The 22,411-nt window shown below is 31.0% G+C and overlaps 3 protein-coding genes across 3 annotated transcripts; 2 read left to right on the top strand and 1 right to left on the bottom strand.

Annotated features, from left to right (window-relative positions):
* Window positions 1–648: 648 nt before the first annotated feature.
* On the bottom strand, window positions 649–2,119 carry LOC100801906 (protein JINGUBANG). The gene has a single exon (XM_003525437.5). The coding sequence runs from the start codon at window positions 2,026–2,028 to the stop codon at window positions 844–846; it is 1,185 nt and encodes a 394-aa protein (XP_003525485.3). The 5' UTR covers window positions 2,029–2,119; the 3' UTR covers window positions 649–843.
* A 9,188-nt stretch (window positions 2,120–11,307) lies between these two features.
* Window positions 11,308–11,958, top strand: LOC100813287 (uncharacterized). Its single transcript, XM_003525123.5, has one exon. The coding sequence runs from the start codon at window positions 11,520–11,522 to the stop codon at window positions 11,760–11,762; it is 243 nt and encodes an 80-aa protein (XP_003525171.1). The 5' UTR covers window positions 11,308–11,519; the 3' UTR covers window positions 11,763–11,958.
* Window positions 11,959–17,624: 5,666 nt separating this feature from the next.
* Window positions 17,625–21,947, top strand: ALDH10A1 (betaine aldehyde dehydrogenase). Its single transcript, NM_001251498.2, has 15 exons — window positions 17,625–17,812; window positions 17,892–18,034; window positions 18,109–18,189; window positions 18,274–18,422; window positions 18,543–18,635; window positions 18,752–18,875; window positions 19,171–19,236; window positions 19,418–19,484; window positions 19,642–19,718; window positions 19,826–19,939; window positions 20,330–20,407; window positions 20,513–20,664; window positions 20,772–20,832; window positions 20,918–21,024; window positions 21,573–21,947. Exons 1-15 carry the CDS (start codon window positions 17,704–17,706, stop codon window positions 21,661–21,663), a joined length of 1,512 nt encoding a protein of 503 aa, NP_001238427.1. The 5' UTR covers window positions 17,625–17,703; the 3' UTR covers window positions 21,664–21,947.
* Window positions 21,948–22,411: the final 464 nt, after the last annotated feature.

Raw genomic sequence — 22,411 nt, 5'->3', positions numbered from 1 at the left:
AATTTTGAGTGTACTTAAAAAAAATATAATATTTATTTTTTTTCATCTACAGACTCTCACTTAAATCACTACTTAAAGAGACCAAATCAAATTTGACTCCTACCAATTACATGTTTAAACTAAGGTATAATTATTATAATAGTTACTGTAATCACTTTATTATATTTATATATAGCCGCTTCATGAATTCACGTGTTATGTGCTTTTCTTTCCCCTTTCTTCGGAACCTTAAGTGGGATTGGTTTGTACATTATGTTTGAATGTTTGAATCAAAGAAATATATTTCTTTTTTTTTCTTTTTGCTTAATCAAAGAGAGAAAAAAAATGAAGAAAAATGCTCTACAGATGACCTTGTCCCTTTCTCCTCCCTGCGCCATTAATGGAGTCCTAGCTACAACTTACTACATTAACGGATCTATCCACAAAATATCTTGTCACTTCTTTTTCTAAAAAGGGTTCTGAACAAAATTATACGTTAACCCTTGTAGAAATACTGTCAATCCATTCACAATAAAGAAATACAAATAATATTAATATATGGGTTATTTCTTTACGAAATCTGTATGTTTCTTTCAGTAAATACCCCCATGAAGAATTCTGGCCTAAAATTTAAGATTATTCACATAAGTAAGAGAGTAGAGGAAGAAATAAAAAGAAATGCTCAAATATCATTTTTCTAAAAATATTGCATTTATACAACAACCCATATCACACACTCTGGTTTTTTTTTTTCTTTACAATTCCTTATGTTATCTTATCCCTTTCTCTCTAATCTTCCTATCTTTCACTTTGACATGTAAAAAAATATCGTATAAAATCACTATATATATATATAAGAGAAAATTAAGTTGAAAGAAGAGGAACAAAAACTTGCCAAACCTTAACATCACAGTCCAAACTGGCACTATAGACAAGAAAAGACGGTTCTTCTGAATTAGGGTCTTGTTCACTACGATCAACCGCAGCAGTTAAGCTCTTAATCGGACTCCTATGCCCTTCCAAAACAGCTAAACACGAATACTCCTTCTGAACCCCTCTCCAAATACGCACCGTTTTGTCCTCCGAACCACTACACACCAAATCCGAAACCACAGCCAAACACAAAATCGACCTAGTATGCCCCCTCAAAGCACCAACCACTAACAATTTACCATTTTTACCCTTCTCCGAAACCAATATTGACCTATCGCATGCACCAGAATACAACACAGAGCCATCGGCGCTAAGCGCCAACGCGTTAATCCCAGAGTTGTGTTTCTCCAACGTGTCCACTAGTGAATGTTTCTTCTCCCCTTCGAGTTTTTTCCAAACCCTAATTCTCTTGTCCGCGGATCCGGTGTAGACGTACCCATCGTAGGAGACTGCGACCGCGTTGATGGCGTCGTCGTGCGCGTCGCGCACGGACTCCAAGCACGCGAAGTCTTTGGTTCGCCAAACCTTAATTGTTCTGTCCCATGAAACGGAGTACAAAAAGGTTCCGTCTTTGGACAGTGCGAGGGAGGAGACGGTGTCCACATGGTGAACCCAGGTGCACTTCTTGTGGCGGCGAATGCGCACCTGGTTTTTCGGGAGCAGGAGTTTGGTCAAGCGGTCGCCGAGCGTGGGGAGTGTGGCCACACGTGTGTACTTCTGGTTCTGGTCGTGTTCGAGGTTTGTGACTCTCCAGACGCGGATTTTGTTGTCTTGGTGGGCGGTGAAGAGTTTGTCGGAGTGGACCACTATGGACTTCACAGCACCTTTTCCTGCAATTACAACGTTGTTGTTGGTGGTGGTTGGTTTTTGGATGAAATGAGTGTGGTTCCAGGATCTGATTTCTCTGTCGGAGGAGCCAGTGTAGAGCAAGTTGCCGGCGAGGGTAAGGCAGGAGATGTATACGGAGGAGGAAGTGTGGGGTTTGAGAGTGGTGAGGCACGAGTGAGAGGTAGTGGAAGGAATGAAGAGGTGAGAGTGTGAGTTGAGGGAAGGGACTGAAGCGAGGCTGCGTTGTGAAGAGAGGCTGTTATTGTTGAAGGATGCGCTGTGTTCCATGGAGAGATCAGATGAGGGTGTGGCCAAAAGGGTTGGGGGGTAATTGACTTTATATAAATGCTGAACAAAATTGATTTGGCGGTATTGGGTACGTAGAGAGATTCCCTCCAACATGTGTAGGGTTATATTATATCCATTAGAGCTTGTTGAGTGGGGGCCATGGAGCCATATAAATGGCTACTACCTAGCCTAACCCTTGGGTTGGGAAGATTAATCTATTTATGCTATAAAAAATATGTATTTCATTTTCTCATAAAATGTATCATTTTTCCAATAAATTAAAACTTACTTGGTTGTGCATATAATCATTATAAAAAAAACAATGACATAGGTTCAAACGTCCAAATCTCTGAAAAAATAATCTTTTAATTTTATGATGATAAAAAATATATTAAATTTTTTACAATAATAAGTTATGAATATTTTATATTTATAAAGAAGAAAAATATAATTTAATCATATATATATATATATATATATATATATATATATATATATATATTATCCATTTATGTTTTCTTTTTTCTCCTTTTAATAATTGAACAGTAGTGATAAATTGTTGATTATAAGTTGGTAAAATTTTCCACTTTTTCAACTCAGAGTAAGACTCTCTGTTGCTGTCAACTGTTTTTTTTATTAAATCGACATGTTTCATTATTTTATTACTGTCATACTGCAATTATGTATACTCCTCAGATTTATACCACTGACTGAGTTAAAAATGATTCAATTGAAGAAATAGGAAAGAAGACAATGATTTCTACAGAAATGCATACATGATTAAAACGAGTGTTCAAACATCAAAGTCTTCTTTACTGCCGAAAATTTTAAACTACATACACAAGGTGCAGTTGTTTCATCCAATAGTCATTATTTGAATTTTAGTTTTATAATGAAAATTATGATAAAAAAAAAGTGCAATATAATAATTTTCATTTGGATTATGTGCACGTGTTTCATGTCTGTAGATAAACCAAATCCGGCGTGTCCAATTAGATTTCCTATATAAATTTGTATATAGTATTATTTTGAGTCATCATAACTAAAGATAATTGATTATTAATCTTGATTGAATAATTTGACTGACCATGCACGATTTTCAGTAGAGTATTTTTTCAATCAATTTTTTCATACATAAAATTAAATTCAAGATCTTTTGATTAAGAAATTTAACTCGAATCAACAACATATTAATATATAAATGTGTAGTTGATAATGACCTAGTATATACTTTCACAAAAAGAAAGAGTAAAATAATGATTTGGGGTTGCAAAGTTAATTTATTTGAATTCATGATTTAAAACCTAATTTTAGTCATAGTAAGAGATTATTATTGAAAATTTTACACATTTTAAATAGATTTTCTTGTTAAATAGATTATTTTTCACATTTGAACAAAACTTGAGTCAATCGATTCTAACTAATGATTAATTAATTGGACTGTCTGATTAGAGAAAATATTTTTTATTTACTCTTTGTGTCTTATTGATTTTCAAAAGGTATATAGGAAAAAGTGAAAGCAAAAAATAATGAAATATTATATTTCTTATGTACTTCAAGAGAGTTAATTACATATATTAATTGCACTAATGAGTTACAGTGGGGTTTAACCTCATTCAAGTATCAATACCTTTGTTGGGTTTGAAGTATCCACGTATATATATACTTCGCAAAACAATAACACACAAGAAAGTCGAGAAACATGAGGCGAGCTTTGAAGTTATTAACGGGCTCCATACTGTTAGGTAAGGAAGGCCTACTTTCGTCATTAAAAGTTGGGGTCAATCCTTAATAGACTTTTGTTCATCCATAATAAAGGAGTCACGTGTCTGAATCGAAAACGCGCAATAATTGCGTAAAAATGATGACACGAGAATTTGGAAAGAAAAAAAAAATGCGCAACAGATGAAATGAGAATTTGCAACAAAAGAAAATGTATATATATTACAAACCCTTTTAAGTTAATTAAAACTTCAATTATTTTAGCCTTGTTTGTTGCTAATCTCAGCAAAAGTAGTTCTCATCCAACACTGAGGTCCGGCTGGTGTCAGGTTGTGTTATTTTCCAAGTACAAGTAAGTGATTCCACTTGAAATTCGACAAGTTGGCAACAAACCGCATAAAATAATCTGTGCAGAATGATCTGTCAGTGACTATATGGATACATTGTGCACTAGAATCAGGTGTCCATTACCATCATCTTTTCTAGCAGCTGCTGGTGCTGGAAAGCAAATCATGAAATCAATTGCCCGGATTAATTAGTCCATATGAACGAAAGAAAGGTTACCAAAATAGTGTTACATTGATTCATCAATAATCTTATCCCTTAAATAAAGTATTAAATTCCCATATATATTCCAGATTTTAAAAAAATGAATGAAAGAAATTTGTCGGTTATCATAGACAGAGACTGATCGATATGTCTGAGGATAGATAAGCTAACAACCATATAGTGATCCGGCCATAATGAGAAAAAAATATTAAAATAAAATGAAAAGCTATGAAGGCACCCTTTTGATTATTTCTTGATGTCCCAAGCTAATTAAGTAGGCATTGGTTTAATTTATTAAGCAATATTTTTGTATTTAGAGACTTGGCTAGCTTAATGATGAAACTGATGGAGTAAGGTACAAACAAATTAAGCAGACCTGTAGCGGAAAAGATGGGAAAAGAACAGCAAAGACATCAGGTTTGTGATGGCTGCACCAATAGTGGAGGATTTCGAGTCTACTTGTCTTTGTGTCTCTTCCAGTATTACACCATTTATTTTACTCATGGTCCAGGTCCCATACACTTTGGGCAACATGAGTAAGATACACCCTTTTCAAATCATATTGGATTATCATCTACATCACAGTTAAATATCAACTAATGTGTGTCACTACAAGAAAAAGGCTTATTACCAATAGATTTTACAACGAAATTAAGTTCACATGTGATTTGTCTTTCTAAAATTGATTTTGAGTGTAAAATTAACTTTAAATATATTTTATAAGTTTGATTTTACATTAGAGAAGAATTCAAAATTAATTTTAGATACAAAATTAACTATGGATTGAAGTAACTTTGAGTGACATTTTTGTTTTGGTTCTAAAATTTTATACTAAATTTTATTTTTAATTTAATTTTATAATAAAAATATTTATACATAAATCATATCACTCCAAAATTAATTTTATAAAATTAATTCAATTCTAAATTAATTTTGTCAACCCTAATACAAACCCACATTTAATATAATTTTAAGAGTAGCATCATTAACACACTATTTTTTATTAATTAAAATGTATTAAAAACTATAAAATTATGAGAGAGAAACATTAAATAAGATGTGAGATCCACTTAATTTTATGATTTCAAATAAATTTCAACAAAATATGTTTAAAAGAGTGTGTTAAATAGTACAATCTTATTGTTTTCCTAATTTTAAATAGATGTTGTACGTATATTTAGGTAACGTTTTACGCTATATATAAAATTTTATGTTAGGTTTTACTGTTAAGCATAATTTTAGAATAAATCAATAAATCATCTAAATATGCTTACAATTGGAGTCATATACGTATCAATGTTTTTCTTCTTTCATTTTTGTGTCTTGGTTGATGGGGTGATTACGGCTGACACTGCGAAGAAAAAGTGCTGGCTTGTTTTTCTTTTTCATAGAAGAAAAGAGAAAGAAAAAAGAATATAAAAAATTTATTAATCAGAACCCTAGCCGGGACAGGTCAACTCGATCCATTTGGCTTGGGCTAGCCCCTGGCCCCATATGTATCCATGCATGCTCTGCTTGTCTGCTTGTCTTCATTTATGTCTCACTCAATCCTTCATATATGTGACTTTTCTTGAGAAAAAAATATGTATACGTTCTAGTTTCTTAAGAACATGTGATACCGCAATAATAGTAAGGATCTCACTGGCCAGTACTTGGTGGTAGAAATGGATAAGACATTAACTATAATGAAAATATATTAACAACACTTATTTTTATAAAATGACTTTCATTTCCTTAAGTGATATTCTAAGCATCAATTAAATAATAATAATAGTGACCTCTGATGGGAACCCACGACCCTGGCTATTAACCAATCATACATAAACTATCATTTATTTTACACATCTTATTAATATTGTTTCCCCTCAATCTATCTCTTTTTATTATATCTATAATTTGATCTTTTTTTCCCTCTCTAAATGTTGAATAATATATTGGATTTCTATCAAACATTTTCGTTGTTTTTCTTTTTCAACTGGTCATTGAATTTTCTTGCCCCATATCCTTTGCAGTTTATGGTCAGTTTCTTCATAAATCATAAGTCATAACCACTGGACACTCATTTAATTTGGACCCTCATACTAGGAGTTTCCGTTTTCCACGCCCTTTGCTCCCATTGGAACAGATCCAATATTGATTGGGGTCGTCCATTCAATTTGTATGTCCCACCATTTATAAGTGAAGGTCGATTTTTCGTCTGACACGTTGAATCTTACTTGCAACTTCTATTTGTGCTTGATTTGTCCTAATTACAGCACTGCATACACACCCTAGGGGTTCAATGAATTTCAGACATAATGGGGAAGAAATGTGTGTCGGTGTGTTATATTTGATTTTGTTCTTCAAGCAATACTTGTATATCACCCGTGTATATACATTAAAATTAAATAAATAAAAATATAAAATAAGTTAAATATATGTATTTATGAATTTAATAAAGAAGGTGCCATCGAAAAAAAAGAAGTAAAATATAAGATAAAAACGTATTTTAATGAAAAAAACATAATCTATTTATAAGTAGATATAAATTGTTAAGGTAAAATGTAACAAAGTATTTAAAATATTCATTGAAAAAATATTTAAAAATTATTATATTTAGAAAATTATCAATATCCTTTTTAAGTAGTTAAAAGTATTTAAAAGAGATTGTGAAGGAAAATTAAACTAAAAATACTCAATCAAATTATCCAACAAAGATTAATAATCAACAAAATTAATAGATATTTTACATCAATTATTAACATAACTGTTGGTTCTTTGAATCAGTTTTGCAACTCTTAAACCTGCACGAGATAAAAAAAAAAGAAAAAAAATAGAAAACACAGCAAGCAAGAACCAAAGATTTACGTGGTTCGACAATGTGCCTACATTCACGGGAAAGTGCAACTCCTCATCATCACATTGATTATGAAATTACAAGTTCAATACAAGCAGCAGATAGCTTTGATCTTTCTTGGTTTCTCTTTTCCAAAACCTCTCTCAATCTCCTAACTCTTTCTCTATTGAACTCTCTGTTTTTCTGCAGTTTTTTCAGTTTCTCTATTTTTCAGCCACTCTCAAAAACCACCCACCCAATTACATGATCAAGGATATATATGTATAACACTCTAGCTATGCTTTGGTGCCAAAACCAATTCAGTTATCATAACTGAATTCAGTTATGATAGCACCTCTTAAAGTCTTTTCGCTTGTACCATTTGTGATTTTGAGTCACACACTACAATGACAAAAAAAAGAATTTAAAAAGTAAGTATGTATTTCATGTTGTACTAAATTCACATGTTTTTCTTCAATGGTGTTAGCCCATAATCTTTTTTTTTTACTAACAGCAATTCCACTATTATTATAGTCTTTTTAGTGAATAATACAAAAGAAAATATTAGAAGAATTTTTTTTGAATAATAATTAAATAATTCTTTCATATTTTTAGAGATAGGAGACAAAATTTACATGGACATAATAAGTCTTGTTAGGGCTGCTTCGATGGTAATTTTTTCATTTTCTCTTTCCCTCCTAGTACAGGGAAGAAGTGGACTCTAGGGATATTCAAAATTGAGTTAAGGGATCAAAGTATCCATTTTGTTTTCTACTTGGGTTTTTTAATTTCTGAACTATTGAATTAAAGTATTTCATTTATACTAAGTAATTGAGTTCAAATATAAAATAGATATGCATTTCAGGGTTCTCTTATATTCTAGTAGTGTAATGTATTTTATGTATATGCATACTATAGAAATTGAAAATACTCTTCAATCAAACAAAGATATATTATACCAAAAAAATAATTCACATGATAGAAAGTATGTATTAAATTAGGTTGATTAGTTTTATTTAAATGTCTAAAGTGTTTTTTTTCTTTCTTTTCATGTATATAATTACCAATTTAGTCCTTAAAATTAGAATGGTTAGTGGAATTGATCCCTCTATGAGATTTATTAAAATTTGGTATTAGATATGAATTTAGAAAATATTTTTAAAAAAATCAATGATTTAAAATTAAGAAAAAATATTATTTTATAAAAAATTAATTGATGACTTTATTTACACTCTATTATTGAAATGACCATTCTATTATCACTATTTTTGTATATGAAATTTGTTTTTACCTCTTATTTTTTTGGTATTAGTGCAAAAGTATCCCATTTTGTATAAGAAGCAATGTCACCATCCATCAAAAAATCTAGTTAACCATTGTTAGTAGCATCTTTTTCCTCAACCAATTTTTTTACTTTCACTCAACTCGAACTTGAGACCTTGTTTAACGGATTCGAGCTCTATTCTACTCCAACTAACACTGTCAACTTTAATATTTTTTTAATTCTTTTAGATTAAAATATAATTTTAGTCCTTTTATTTTATTCAATTAGTAATTTTTGTCCTTTTATTTTAAAATAGAGACATTTAGTCCTTTAATTTTTTAAAAATCATTAATTTTGGTCAAATCTTTAATTTTATATAAGTTTTATTTTTTATTTTAGTCCCATTAAACCTTAGTCCTGACATGTTCATTTAAGGTACCAAAAAAAGTTATTTAATTAATTAAAATATAAAAAATAAATAGAGACAAAATTGAAGATTAAAATTATTAATTGGGTAAAGTAGAAAAACCAAAATTGAATTTTAACTTTTGTTTATTAAAAAAAAAAAAAGAACTGCAAGATTATATATTTTTTAGGATTGGTATAATAGTATTGTATTTGGTCCAGAAACAAATTTTGTGGCCCAAGAAGAAGCATTCTACGATTTTCTTCTTTTTGCTTTTGACGACATATAAGCTGGTTGGTGTACCTTTTTCTTTTTTAGCCCAAGTTTCTTAATTCATACTATAGTCCACGTTTGGTTGTTGCTTCTTGCACCTCTAAGGTTTTTCTTGCATCCTTTCCAGAATATTTTTTTTTACCTTTCATATTTGTCATTCCGAAAGCCAAAAAAAGGCATTAAAGAAGCAACTTGAATGTGTAGGAAACAAAAGCCTCCATGTTTTTTTTAGATTGTCCCATACTCTTTATACCTTAGACTGCATTATTGTAGCAGTTGCGCAGCCCAAGTTTCTTCCCAGACACCATGACCATGTATTGTGGCAGTTGGCCAGCAATTAACTAAATTCATAAAGAGACAGAATAAGAGAGAAAGTCATTCTCACGGTTTAGAAAGCATTCTTTGTAATCACATTTGCGATTTTATCAACTATTGGATCAGATTAACCTTTTGTTAGCAGATTCACAACATGTGATTCTCCAATTTAAACAATTGGATTGTTGATTTGTTGCTTGCGATAGGAGATATTTGCTTCAAAAGGCGATATTTGGTTGATTGGTTCTAACTGTGTTGAGAGTTAGATAATGATTTGTGCATTTATTTGGGACTTTATACTCCTATTTTGTTTTAATTTTTTCTTTTAAAATTATAAATAATCTCAAAGAATGTATAAAGTATTTTATCCACATTTTAATATTAATGTATCAACTAACATTAATTCTCAACATTTTTAAAACTTTAATGATAAACTAAAATCACATGTTTGGTTGTGTGGTGGGTTTCCTTCGACTGCTTAAAAAAGTGAAAAAATCACAATACTAAAAGAAGTTTCATTTGTAATGGAGAATTCAATTGAATTTATTTTCACGTGCTACCAAAATTGAGTAAAAAAAGTTAACAAGAAAAATAACGATTAAAATAAACTTCATTATCAATTGAAAATTTTAATTCAGTTTGTTTTCCTCCGGAATCTCTAAAATTATGTAAAAAGGTGAAAAAGTCAAATCGAAAAAAAAGTATCATTGTCAATGGAGAGATTTTATCAAATTTATTTTAATGCACTACATGAAAAAATTTAATCGAGTTTATTTTCACACACCACTAAAACTATGTAAAAAGGTAAAAAAGCCATAACAATCAAGAAAAGTTTCATTGTCAATAGAGAAATTTAATTGAGTTTATTTTAACACACTATTGAAACCACTCAAAATCCAACTATCAAAAGAAGTTTCATTACCAAGGAAGAAATTTGATTGAGTTTACTTCAACCCATTACTGAAATCACCCAAAAAAGTGAAAAAGTTACAACAATAAGAAGCTTCATTTTCAATTGAGAGATTTCGTCCAGTTTGTTTTCATGCAACAACAAAATCGCATAAAAAGATAAAAAAGGCACAATGATCAAAAGAAACATTGTTGTCAATGGAGAAATTTAATCAATTTTACTTTAAAACACAACCGAAATCATCCAAAAAAACAACTTAAAAAAGTCACAATAATTAGAAGTTTCAATTTTAATGGATAGATTTAGTCGAATTTATTTTCACCCACCACCAAAATCACATAATAAGGAAAGAAAAAGTCAAATAGAATTTGTGTTTAAGCAGCATGGCAACCGAATAAAAAAGTGAAAAGATTAAAAAAAAAAAAAGCTTCATTATCAATAAATTTAACTGAGATTATTAATGTAATGCACCATATCTTACAACCTACAAGGCGCAATATCATAAGCATCTTTAGCTACCACCAAATTAAACTCAGGTCTACTAATCCATTCTGGAGGAATATTTGGGTTGGAGCGAGTAATCTTTTCACCCTCGTTTAAATAAAATTTATTTTTGCTGGTTTAAAAAAAAAATCCATTCTGGTGGGAACGGTTATCAGCTTAATTGAAAAATATATACCCAGATGGTATACGTAATCATAGTTTATCCTCTCTCTCTTATTTGGGTGGTGCTATTTGACTTCTTTGTTGAATATGACCGTAGTTAAATCACCCAGATGGTCCTCGAAGCTTCTGCATGTGAGAAAACCATGCAAAAAAAACAAATAATTTGCAACGTAAGCGCAGCCGTGGACGGAGTTGATCCAAAACTTGCAGATTTTTATTTTCTAACTTGGTCAAATAAACTTCTTTAGGAGAAGGTTCCTTCCAGGCGTCAGTGTTGAACATGACCGCGTGAAATTTCCCTGTTAATCCTTTACGATGGATCATAAACTATTAGTTTTCTTCGAAATATTATTGCAATTTATATAACAAATAAAAAGGAGATTCCACGCGCCAAAATGCACACGATTACATAACCTAAGACCCTTAATGCACTTGGATATATAGTTGGTTAATTTCATGATCAACTACTAGTAGAAGCGTCTATCACTATAAAAAGCATTGAATTTGGTCTCTATAGCCTTAAACACCCTTATATCTTATTGATCATCACTTCCTTTCCCTCAAAATTCTAATGGATGGGAACAACTACAATTCCTGGGCTGATCAGTGGGATGATGGGCCAGACCCTGTGATGGTTGGTTCCAATAACAAAAACAGCAACGACAACACCGCCAAATACAAGCAAAAGCTCGGTGAGGGTTTTGGCAAGACCAAAGCAGTGGCCTCCACCGGTGTGAAGAAGTTGAAGGATGGTACCTCCGTTGGCCTCCACTGGATCAAGACCAAGTATTCCAAAGCCACACAGAAACATTGATTGTAAACTACATGCTACTTTCAGTTTTTTGTTTTTCTTTATTCGTGTCTATGTCTTCAGTTTGGCCTTTGAATTCCTTTATTCTTGGTAGTGTGTAATTAAGTATATGTGATCCATGTATATGGTGTATCTGTATTAGTTTCATAGTTGTTATGTTAAGTTTAATTATATATGTTAGCTTACACATTATTTTCTACGTCATCCGTCTTTAAGACTCAAAGATTGCATTTAATTTTGCTTGTGTTTTGACAAGGATCATGAATCATAATTCATAAAGGATATATAAGCCAAACTCTGCAAATGGGAATGGTTTGAATTCTTCAAAGTTCTTTACCCTTGTCATGGTCGTCTAAAATAAATTGATAGTATACGTGATTGAACCGATGCAACTTGTTATATGAGCAAGACAAAAATGCGCGTCCTAGAACGGAGGTACCATCCTTGTAAAAGAACCCATATCATTGGTCATTCATTTGTATGGGAAAAAAAAAAGATATTCTTGTGGGAGAAATTCTCGTTTCAGCGCCAATGGTGTCCTAGAGCTAGAAGATTATCAATTGAGAAGATATTATAGGAAACCCAAAAAAAAAGTTATTAGAGATGTGTTACCGATTTTTTTTATTAAGTAAAAATCATATAAAACTCAACAAATAACTAAAAGGGTTTAGTTTAATTAGTTAAACAAGGATACATGTTTATTATAAAATTTTTAATATTATTTTCAATTTCGAACATATAAAAACAAAATCAACAAATAGGAAGAGGTTTACATGAAATTTGTTTTGAGGCATACAGGTGGTATGCTCCATCATGTGCCCAAACACCAATAGAGCCCACGACAGTCAATACCAAACGTTGGGCCGTGGGTAATCAGAAGTTCGGGGATTATTATTGGTCCCAACCAAATTACTTTTGGTCCCTACTAATATTTTTAAATTCCAAAAATACTTTTTCTTGCAAAGATAGCAGAATTATGACTCTCTTGTACTAAGAGGGTGCCAAAAATTTTGCAAATCATGGTTCCGATATTTTTTCATGAAAAAATTAATTATAAAAATAATTTATCTTTTTTACTTAATTAATTTTATTATAAACTATATTAATAACGACACATATTAATTTCTTTAACAATAATTAAATTAATTGTTACATAAATTATCCTTCTTATTTAAATTTAAATTAGTGATATCATAAATTACTCTTTTAACTATAATAAATTAATATCATAGAGGTAATTCTTATAATAATTAATTTGATTACCTTTATAAATGATAACTTATATCTAATTAATTTAATTTTAATTAAAAAAGATACTGAGTACTATTAAAAATAGTAAATTATATCACAATTAAATTAATTATTTTAAATAATGTAACTTGCATGTATAATTAATAAAAAATGTAAAAACAAAAAAAAAACACAAAGAAAACTCACTCCTATTGTGATCTTGGTTGAAATGCACAATGTAATTGTATTTCCATTGTGTATTTTTTTAAAAAAATAAAAAATACACGACGAAAATATGATTATGTTGTGTATATCAACGAAGATCACAATAAAACTATGTTTCGATTGTATATTTATTTTTTAGAGGGATTAGTATTGGAGGAAATAAAATAAAAGATATTTTGGTATTTATGCATTGATAATAGGACCAAAAACAATTTTTAAGGGGTTAATATCAACTCCCCTAAAGTTTTAGCCTCTAAAACCTGTAGAATGTTTATTTTTATAAGGTTAAAATATGTTTTTTGTCCTCATAAATATAAAAATGTTCAAAATTTATTTTTGTAAAATTTTTAGTACATTTTTTACTCCCACAAAATTAAAATGTATGTTTTTTTATTCAAATGTAAATTCAAATAAATCCAAACCTACGATGATGACTTTTTATATCATTATATATATAATCAAAGTAAAATGTGATATTTTTTTACATCAGACATATAATTATGTAAAAAAGTTATACACGTAAGTTCGATTATCTGAACCTTACTCTTAATAAAAAGTAACATTTTAATTTTATAAGAAAAAAAAACATATTTAAATTTTTGTAAAAATAGATTCGAAATATTTTCATATGATATTTTACTAATTTTATAAAGGCCTACTTCGCTAATTACTCTCTGTAGCCTATTAGAGCATCATCGGTATGCACATGCTATATAAGAGTTCCAAAATATGCAGTAGTTAAAGGGATCTACGCTCACAAATTTTATCTCATGACTGCACCACCCAAATACCTTGATTATGAGACTAACGACAGAAACACCAAGGTTGCATTTGTTTTAAGGTATAAAAAAAATTCTATAAAACTAAACTTGAAAATATCGCATTTTTATATTTGTATAAGTCTTGAAAAAACAAAAGCATTCTCATGAATTGTTAATTTTCAGTACTGTAGAATATTCATCATTTTCTAACTTTTTATTTGCATAATAAAAGACGAGTATCTTATATTTTTACGAGAATAGAAGTCATTTTTTTACAATAATTATCTGTCTCTACTTCATTTTTTCAAGCTTATTCTTCAACTTTAATTTTTTCAATTTTTAATTTGTTTTCTAAAATTACTAAATTTCAATAAAACATGTTCATATAATATTTTTGAGAATGCATGTGATTCCTAGAAATATAATATTATACATTAAAACAAGCACTCCTTAGTACACAAACTTGTATTATACACTAATTTAAACATAAGAGTATCATTGTAATTAATACTAATTACCCACCTCTCTTTCACCATTGTTGGCATTGTTTTTCCATTAGTTTCTGGAAAAAAAACTGAGTTTTAGTGCTTTCACTTCCATAATTAATAGAAAATTAGTCCCTACTATTACATACTGTATTGCTTAACTTCATAATTGCTAAATGATGTGGCTGTAATTAAAGTTTAACAGTTCATCTCAGATGCATCAAAACAAATAAGAAAAAACATATGAAAAAGAAAAGCCATGTGTCCTCTAGCTCTGTTGGAATCTGTGAGTGAACTTATAATACTAGGCTATAGGCAGGATAAAGTGTGTTTGGATAGTTTCCAAAATCATTATTGATGAGTTAATTTTGATTTTAATGGAATTTTATATGTTTAAATTGTTTTTAAAATCATGATAAAATATGATACATAAGAATTATGATAGAGTTGAACTAAGAAAAAATAAAATTTAATTCTATTAAAATTAATTTCATTTAAAATCGATTTTTTCAAGTTCAGTCTATACCCACAAAGATGATGGGGACCATTAGTGTATTTCACGTTCTGGAAAAAAGATTGGTGGGTATAGTAGGTTCAAGATCTATATATAGGCGAGAGACAGAGATGCCGTCCTGCATGTGCTTGTGCCAAACAAAACTAATTCAACATAGATACTGCTGCGTGTTAGAGCAAGTCTACTATATATAACTACTCAATTAAAATGGCATATATGATATATCATTTCTTAGCTATTCAATTTTACAGTACATCTAGTTGATATATTAAAGTGCAAGAAAGGCATTAACTTCGTTATCAAACTTATCAGTTATCATGCACATATCTACCATGTGCTAAGAAAAATAAAATTGAATCACAGAAATGTCAGAATCATTGTCGATTGAGGTTTCACGGTTAAACCCTGACACATTGCAGTCGAAATTCCGTAGAGGATGAAAAACTAGTCCTCACGATATATATGAATTTTTGATAAAGAAGTAAGTAGTCACAGAAACAAACTATGCTCTCTTTTTTTCAATGAAATTATAAGTTCATATGTCCATTTCTACTCCTTGGTTGCGTATATTTGCGAAACTAAACATATTTCTATCATTATGATAGTGTGCATAGTCATAGATAGCGTTGTTTTTTAAATACGTGGTTCGAAATCAATATAGAGAGAGAGATCCGTTAAAAAATGATAACTCTTTTATATAAACTTTAGTATCTCGAGAAATTAATTATAATATCCTCTCTGGCAAGCATATCCTGTGTTATAGAAAAACATGTTTCTATCTTTGTTTTAGAAAGAAAAAAAAAATCTATCTTTGTAAATGAGGACAAATATGTGGTAAATACCCGAACCATCTTTAAAAAAAAAATACTCTTTATTCATCTTACTAGTCAATTGTGCTAAGGAAAAAGAATGCAACGACAAAGAGGAATTATTATGAAGAAATGAATTTTTAAATGAAAATAGCTTCTTCGTTTCTTTTAAAAGATAGTAATGCACAAATTAAAAGATATAGTTAATAACTTTGTTGAAATTAAAATCATTTTATTTTCTTAATATTCATATTAAAAATTATCTTTTGTTTATGATAATTATTTAAATAATTTAAAATTAATTATAAAGAAAAATAAAAAATAAAAGGAAAAAATAATGTTATCTTAAACTTGTAAATGAATAAGTAAATAGAAACATTTTATTTTTTACAAGTAGATCGATAAAAAAAATATAAGAAATAGCATTAAACGAATTTCTTTGTTTTAAATATAATAGGTACCTGATCAAAAAATTAATAATCTGTTCTACAATAATTTTACATGTAACTTTTAAAATAGAACATGTTTATATTAGGAAAACACATTATTGAGAGCGTAATATATCATTGTAACCATTATTTTTGTTTTCATTATGGTGATTGTTATCATAATTGTGACTACTATTTCAGTGATTGCCACAATCAAACAAATATATCTTATTCAAATTTAAAGGATACAGAATTTTTAAAAAAAGTTTATTTTGAAAGTATAAATTAAAAGAAAAAAAAAATCAAAACTGATTTTTAAAAACTTAGAACTAAAAACTACTCCAGGCTCTTAGTGTATATAGTGTATTTGGAAAATATAAATTAATTTATTTTTCAACAAAGTTAATTTATTAAGAAAATAATTAAATTTATCCTTAAAACATGAGACTAGCAAGTGTAATCAAGTTGGTTTAGATTCGATACGTAAAAACTGTGACTCAACCCAGTTAAATTTAAATGGTTGATTTTAGTTGATTTTCTACGAAAAAATAAACTCAATCCAAACATTTGTAAATAGTTTAGATTGGGTTGAGTTAAGTCAACATATCAAAACATTTAATTTTGTCAATTTTTTATAAAATGTAATATTCTTTATAAGTTATATTTTTTATTAAATGAATCAAAAACAATTATTTCTTATTAGATTTTTTTATTAAAAAAATTGTGATACTGTCACACCCTATTTCACTCTACTTACTCATATCTATCGAGAGAAAAAATTAAACATATCATATTTAAGATAAAAAATTTCAATAAATGAGAATGAACACTTTTTTCTATCATAATTAATAAGACATTGTCATGCTTACTATTTATAAATAAACCTAAAATATTTTTAGAAACCTATCTGAAATGGCTTTAATCAATAAAATTCTTATCATTTTGATCTTGAAGATTAAAAATGCACTAATATTTACTCAATTCAAGTTAATAAGTCTATGTAATCAAATACTCAATATTATTTGATTTTTTAAAAATTTTAGAAAATATATTATAATTACATATAGATATATTAATAATAATAATAATAATTTAATACAAATTAGCAAGTCAACGAACTAAATCAGTGGGATTTAAATGTTAAAATCTGTAATCTAATCCAAAATTCAACGTATTTGATTAGTTTAGTCTAAATATGACATAATTTCAAAAATTATTCAATTCAAATTGTCTGGATTAATTCGAGTTCAGAGATGATTCATGCCTACTTACATCTCATGTGAGACATTGATAAATTAATCTTGAAAAATAAAAAAAAATTGAAAATTAATATTTTAAATATGAAAAAAATAAAAATTAAATTTGCAGACAAATTCATACTTTATCTTTGCAACTTAACGATAAACTATTCTATTTAGGATAAAGAAGGAGAGACTGGACTAGCTGAGTTAGGGTGAGTTGCAGGCAGTGTCATCTCTCCTTTGACGACAAGATGAGCATCCCAATTCCCCATCGGCAGTTATTCATAGACGGAGACTGGAAAGTCCCCGTCCTCAAGAATCGGATTCCCATCATCAACCCTTCCACCCAACACATCATCGGTTCTCTTCTTTCCCATTCTCTGTCTCTCATCAGATCTCAATCTCAATCTCAATCTCCTTCCTTGTCTTCTCAATGCAGGGGATATCCCAGCAGCTACTAAGGAAGACGTTGATCTCGCTGTCGCTGCCGCCAAAGCTGCCCTCTCCCGCAACAAGGGCGCCGATTGGGCCTCCGCTTCCGGCTCCGTTCGGGCTCGCTACCTCCGCGCCATCGCTGCCAAGGTTCCTCTTATTTCACTTTTATTCTATTTTCGCTCTTTTCCTTATTTCCATTATTCTCCCTCCCTCCCTCGCAGATCACCGAGAAAAAGCCTGAACTAGCAAAACTCGAAGCTATTGACTGTGGAAAACCGCTCGATGAAGCCGCCTGGGACATCGTAATCTCTCACATCCCTAAATTGCAAGCAAAGAAACACCGATTAAAGTTGTATCACTGTGTGTTCGGTTATTTGTTTCTGTAGGACGATGTTGCTGGTTGCTTTGAGTTCTATGCTGACCTTGCTGAAAAATTGGACGCACAGCAAAAGGCTCATGTGTCTCTTCCCATGGACACATTCAAGAGTTATGTTCTTAAGGAGCCGATTGGAGTCGTTGCTTTAATAACTCCTTGGTACTACCTTCTCCTTCTCTCTCTCTCTCTCTCTCTGCTCTTTTTTAACTGAATCCGATGCTTTACTTTAATCATTGCATTGCATTTGTGAATCATCATCCTCTGTTGATGGCGTTTTAGGAATTATCCTCTGTTGATGGCTACGTGGAAGGTTGCTCCTGCTCTGGCGGCCGGCTGTGCTGCAATATTGAAGCCCTCTGAGTTGGCATCTGTGTATGTTTTTGTTCTCCATGACTGTCTGTTGCTGTCTTGCTTCTTTGTTTTGTTTTGTTCGTTGCTTGGTTTCTTCTCATTCTATGTTGTCATGTGTTGTTGTGTGCAATTTTTAGGACATGTTTGGAGCTCGCTGAAATTTGCAAAGAAGTCGGGCTTCCTCCTGGCGTGTTGAACATTCTCACTGGATTAGGACCTGAAGCGGGTGCTCCTTTAGCAGCTCATCCCGATGTAGACAAGGTTCAATTTTTAAAAGAATTGAAGCTGTATGGGGCTATATCTTGTTTTTATGTCTCACATTGTTGCACACAAGGTTTTAAATTGCAGTCACGGTCGCAATTTTGTCAATCCTTCAATTACAAACAGATGCATGTGGTCACAATTGTGGTCGCGGAAAGCCAAAAAAAACTTTATGTCCCAGCCAAAATTGCGGCCACGCGCTGTTTTTGAAAAACCTCGTTTGCGTGTATCATTACTGAGATTTCTTTGAGTTTGCAATGCTAGTTTGACATTGTGGCCGTAATTTTTCCAATAGATTGCCTTTACTGGAAGCTCTGCAACTGGGAGCAAAATTATGACAGCTGCAGCTCAGCTGATCAAGGTATTTTTGAGCAGTTATCTGTAAGTTATGAACAGTTCGTGTTTCCATTTGTTTTGATAGAACAAAGAACAAATAAAGGCATGCTCAGAAAGAGATAGGAACCCCTTTTTTTCCCCTTACATGTTTTAATTGTGTTTTCTTCATGAATCACTCTAACATAAAATGTGTGGTTTCTTGGCAGCCTGTTTCACTAGAGCTTGGTGGGAAAAGCCCAATCATTGTTTTTGAGGATGTTGACCTTGACAAGGGTCAGTGACTTCGCAAGTATAGTGATTTAGTTATGGACAGCACTTGTCTACTTGCATCACAAAATCACATTTCCTTAAATACTGAGTGAGGATGAGTAATTTTTTTTCATCTATTTCCTATTGCATGATTTAGATCCTTTCTCCATGATTTAAACAGCTGCTGAATGGACCATATTTGGTTGCTTCTGGACAAATGGTCAGATATGCAGTGCAACTTCCCGCCTTATTGTACATGCAAGTTTTGTCTTCTTTAACTTCAACTGTGGTTGAATTTTTTCAGCACCTTGATAGAAATTATGTTGGCATTTATCTTCAAAAACTAAGATACTCTCATTTTTCAGGAAAGTATAGCAACAGAATTTTTGAATAGGATTGTGAAATGGGTCAAAAACATCAAAATTTCTGATCCCTTGGAAGAAGGTTGCAGACTAGGCCCTATTGTTAGTGAAGGACAGGTATATTTTCTGTTTCTCATTTCTGTATATCTTATGCATTTACGTCCTACTCTCTTTCTAAAGTAAAGGGCAGGTATGCTTTGGTATGTTCAAATGCCCTTATTCAATATTCAAAATGAGAATGTGATTAATATGATATCATCATTAATTATGAATTATGATCAAGCTTAATGTAGTATGGAATAATGCATAAGCTTCCTTAGAAGAATTATTGGTTGGCTGGCTATATATATATTATGAGAAGGAGTCAGAGAAGGAACCTTCTCCTGGTTGTTGTATATGTTCCTATGATTTAGCTTTCTCTCTGTTCTTATAACTTAAAACATCTTATTGATATAAGCATATTTTTCTTGAACAAAGATTATCTAATATTTATATTATATGGTTCAGTATGAAAAGATATTGAAGTTTATCTCAAATGCTAAGAGTGAGGGTGCAACCATTTTGACTGGTGGGTCTCGCCCAGAGGTATGATTATACATTTATAATTTCTTTGAAGGTGTGTTTTGGTTATGTGCTTCTGCAATTGTTGTGAGAATTGATTTTTTTTTTCTTTCTGAAATTCAATGGCAGCATCTAAAGAAGGGATTCTTTGTTGAACCAACTGTCATAACTGATGTAACTACCTCCATGCAAATTTGGAGAGAAGAAGTATTTGGACCAGTTCTCTGTGTAAAAACATTTAGCACTGAGGAAGAAGCTATTGATCTAGCAAATGACACTGTGTGAGCTGATGTTTTCTGTGAACTGGCGACATTAACTTCCTCTGTAAAAAAAAATTTCCCTTCATTTTTGGTTTGATATCTAAGTTATATACTTTAACCTTCCACAGATATGGCTTGGGTTCTGCTGTAATATCAAATGATCTAGAAAGATGTGAGCGCATTACTAAGGTGAGACTAATCCTAGGTTATCACAGAAAACAAAAAATGATTGGATTGTTTCTGCAGCTAAATAGTTCATCTTGCTTCAATGCAGGCTTTTAAGGCTGGAATTGTGTGGATTAATTGCTCTCAACCATGCTTCACTCAAGCCCCATGGGGAGGCATTAAACGCAGTGGTTTTGGTCGTGAATTAGGAGAATGGTATGGTCCTTATTTCCTAAATTAACAAATGCAAGTAACCTCAAATACCTTTCTTCTCTTTGCCTGGATATCATGTCTAACATGCAAAAGAAACTTACATTTATAAGTTGAAGTCCATGGATTGTTGAATGCTCCTGTACCACTCAACCGTTGACAGTTTGTTGACCATCAGATTTTGTACAACCAAATTTAATCAAAAGGTCGATAAAGCTGTGTAACATCGTGGCACTGGTGCAGCTTTGCACTTTTTAGTTGGAGTAATTTTAAATCATAGGGATTGTGATGCATTGACACATTTAAATTAATAAACTAATAATAAAAAAGTCACCTACGATTTGAGTGAATTTATTCTAAGTTGTCACGTTCCTTTGGTTTGAAGCTAGCATAAAAAATGAATAGGGTCACAGAGACAGTAGATTAAACTCACGCACAATTGCAAAAGAGAAAACATACCTTCACCTCGATCATTCTCAGATATGGTGTGGAAAATAAAAACTTTTAAGCTTTTATTTGAGCTTCTGAGTAATTTTTCTTATTAACTTTTTCAGGGGACTTGATAATTACTTGAGTGTGAAGCAAGTGACCCAATATATCTCTGATGAACCGTGGGGCTGGTACCAGTCTCCTTCAAGGCTGTGATAGGTATCCAAAAGCTAACATTAATAAGTTGTGGGTAATATCAAATTACGATTATGACCCCAAAGTCGAGAAGACATGATGTCTATGTATAACATTGAAATGGTTTGCACTTTGCAGTCAAGATTATGTTGGTAGTGTTTTTATTTGATTTGTTTATGGTTGGCTCCACCACATGCTTCTAATGTTTGAATTTCATCATGGAAGACTTCCATCATTACATTATATTGAAGCATTTCTTGCGCTTAAGTTACGAATCATGCATCAATAGATCTGACTTAAAATTGAAAAAAATGTCCAACCCTTCAGTCAAACTGAAATGTTTTTTACTAGCAAGTGTCCCTTGTCTGGTTTAGTCCCTTGTCTGGTTTAAATGCAAATCGAGTCCCAAAAATATGTAAGAATAGTACAACCTAAGTCATTTTATTGGGGATTTTGGACATGTCAATTAAACTCTATGCATGAGAGAATACACAACGGTAAGTTATCTAACAATGAAGATATGCCATTTTACACGCTCCTTGCACAATAAGGATTCCCATAAATATCATGAATAGTATTTTGTGTGTATTTTACATTATAGTGTACGGCGTGTTGTCATGTTTAAATAATAATCTCAAGGTGTGGGTGTTTAATGGGATAGCACCAGTCATTCAATAGAAGGATGATTAATTTCCCTTTAAGGAATGATGTTTACTTTGGAAAAAAACATTGATTTTCATGAGAAAGATGTTGGCTTTTGTTGGAGAAA

This window comes from Glycine max, chromosome 5 (assembly GCF_000004515.6).
Source record: "Glycine max cultivar Williams 82 chromosome 5, Glycine_max_v4.0, whole genome shotgun sequence".
Lineage (NCBI taxonomy): Eukaryota > Viridiplantae > Streptophyta > Magnoliopsida > Fabales > Fabaceae > Glycine > Glycine max.
This window is presented reverse-complemented; position numbering and strand designations above follow the sequence as displayed.

Bases quoted from the DNA above. Each gene is read 5' to 3' on its own strand.
- LOC100801906 (XM_003525437.5), bottom strand. From the start codon at position 2,028: ATGGAACACAGCGCATCCTTCAACAATAACAGCCTCTCTTCACAACGC.
- LOC100813287 (XM_003525123.5), top strand. From the start codon at position 11,520: ATGGATGGGAACAACTACAATTCCTGGGCTGATCAGTGGGATGATGGG.
- ALDH10A1 (NM_001251498.2), top strand. From the start codon at position 17,704: ATGAGCATCCCAATTCCCCATCGGCAGTTATTCATAGACGGAGACTGG. The intron at 17,813-17,891 runs GTTCTCTTCTTT...TTCTCAATGCAG, and splicing joins TTCCACCCAACACATCATCG to GGGATATCCCAGCAGCTACT. The intron at 20,833-20,917 runs GTGAGACTAATC...GCTTCAATGCAG, and splicing joins GATGTGAGCGCATTACTAAG to GCTTTTAAGGCTGGAATTGT.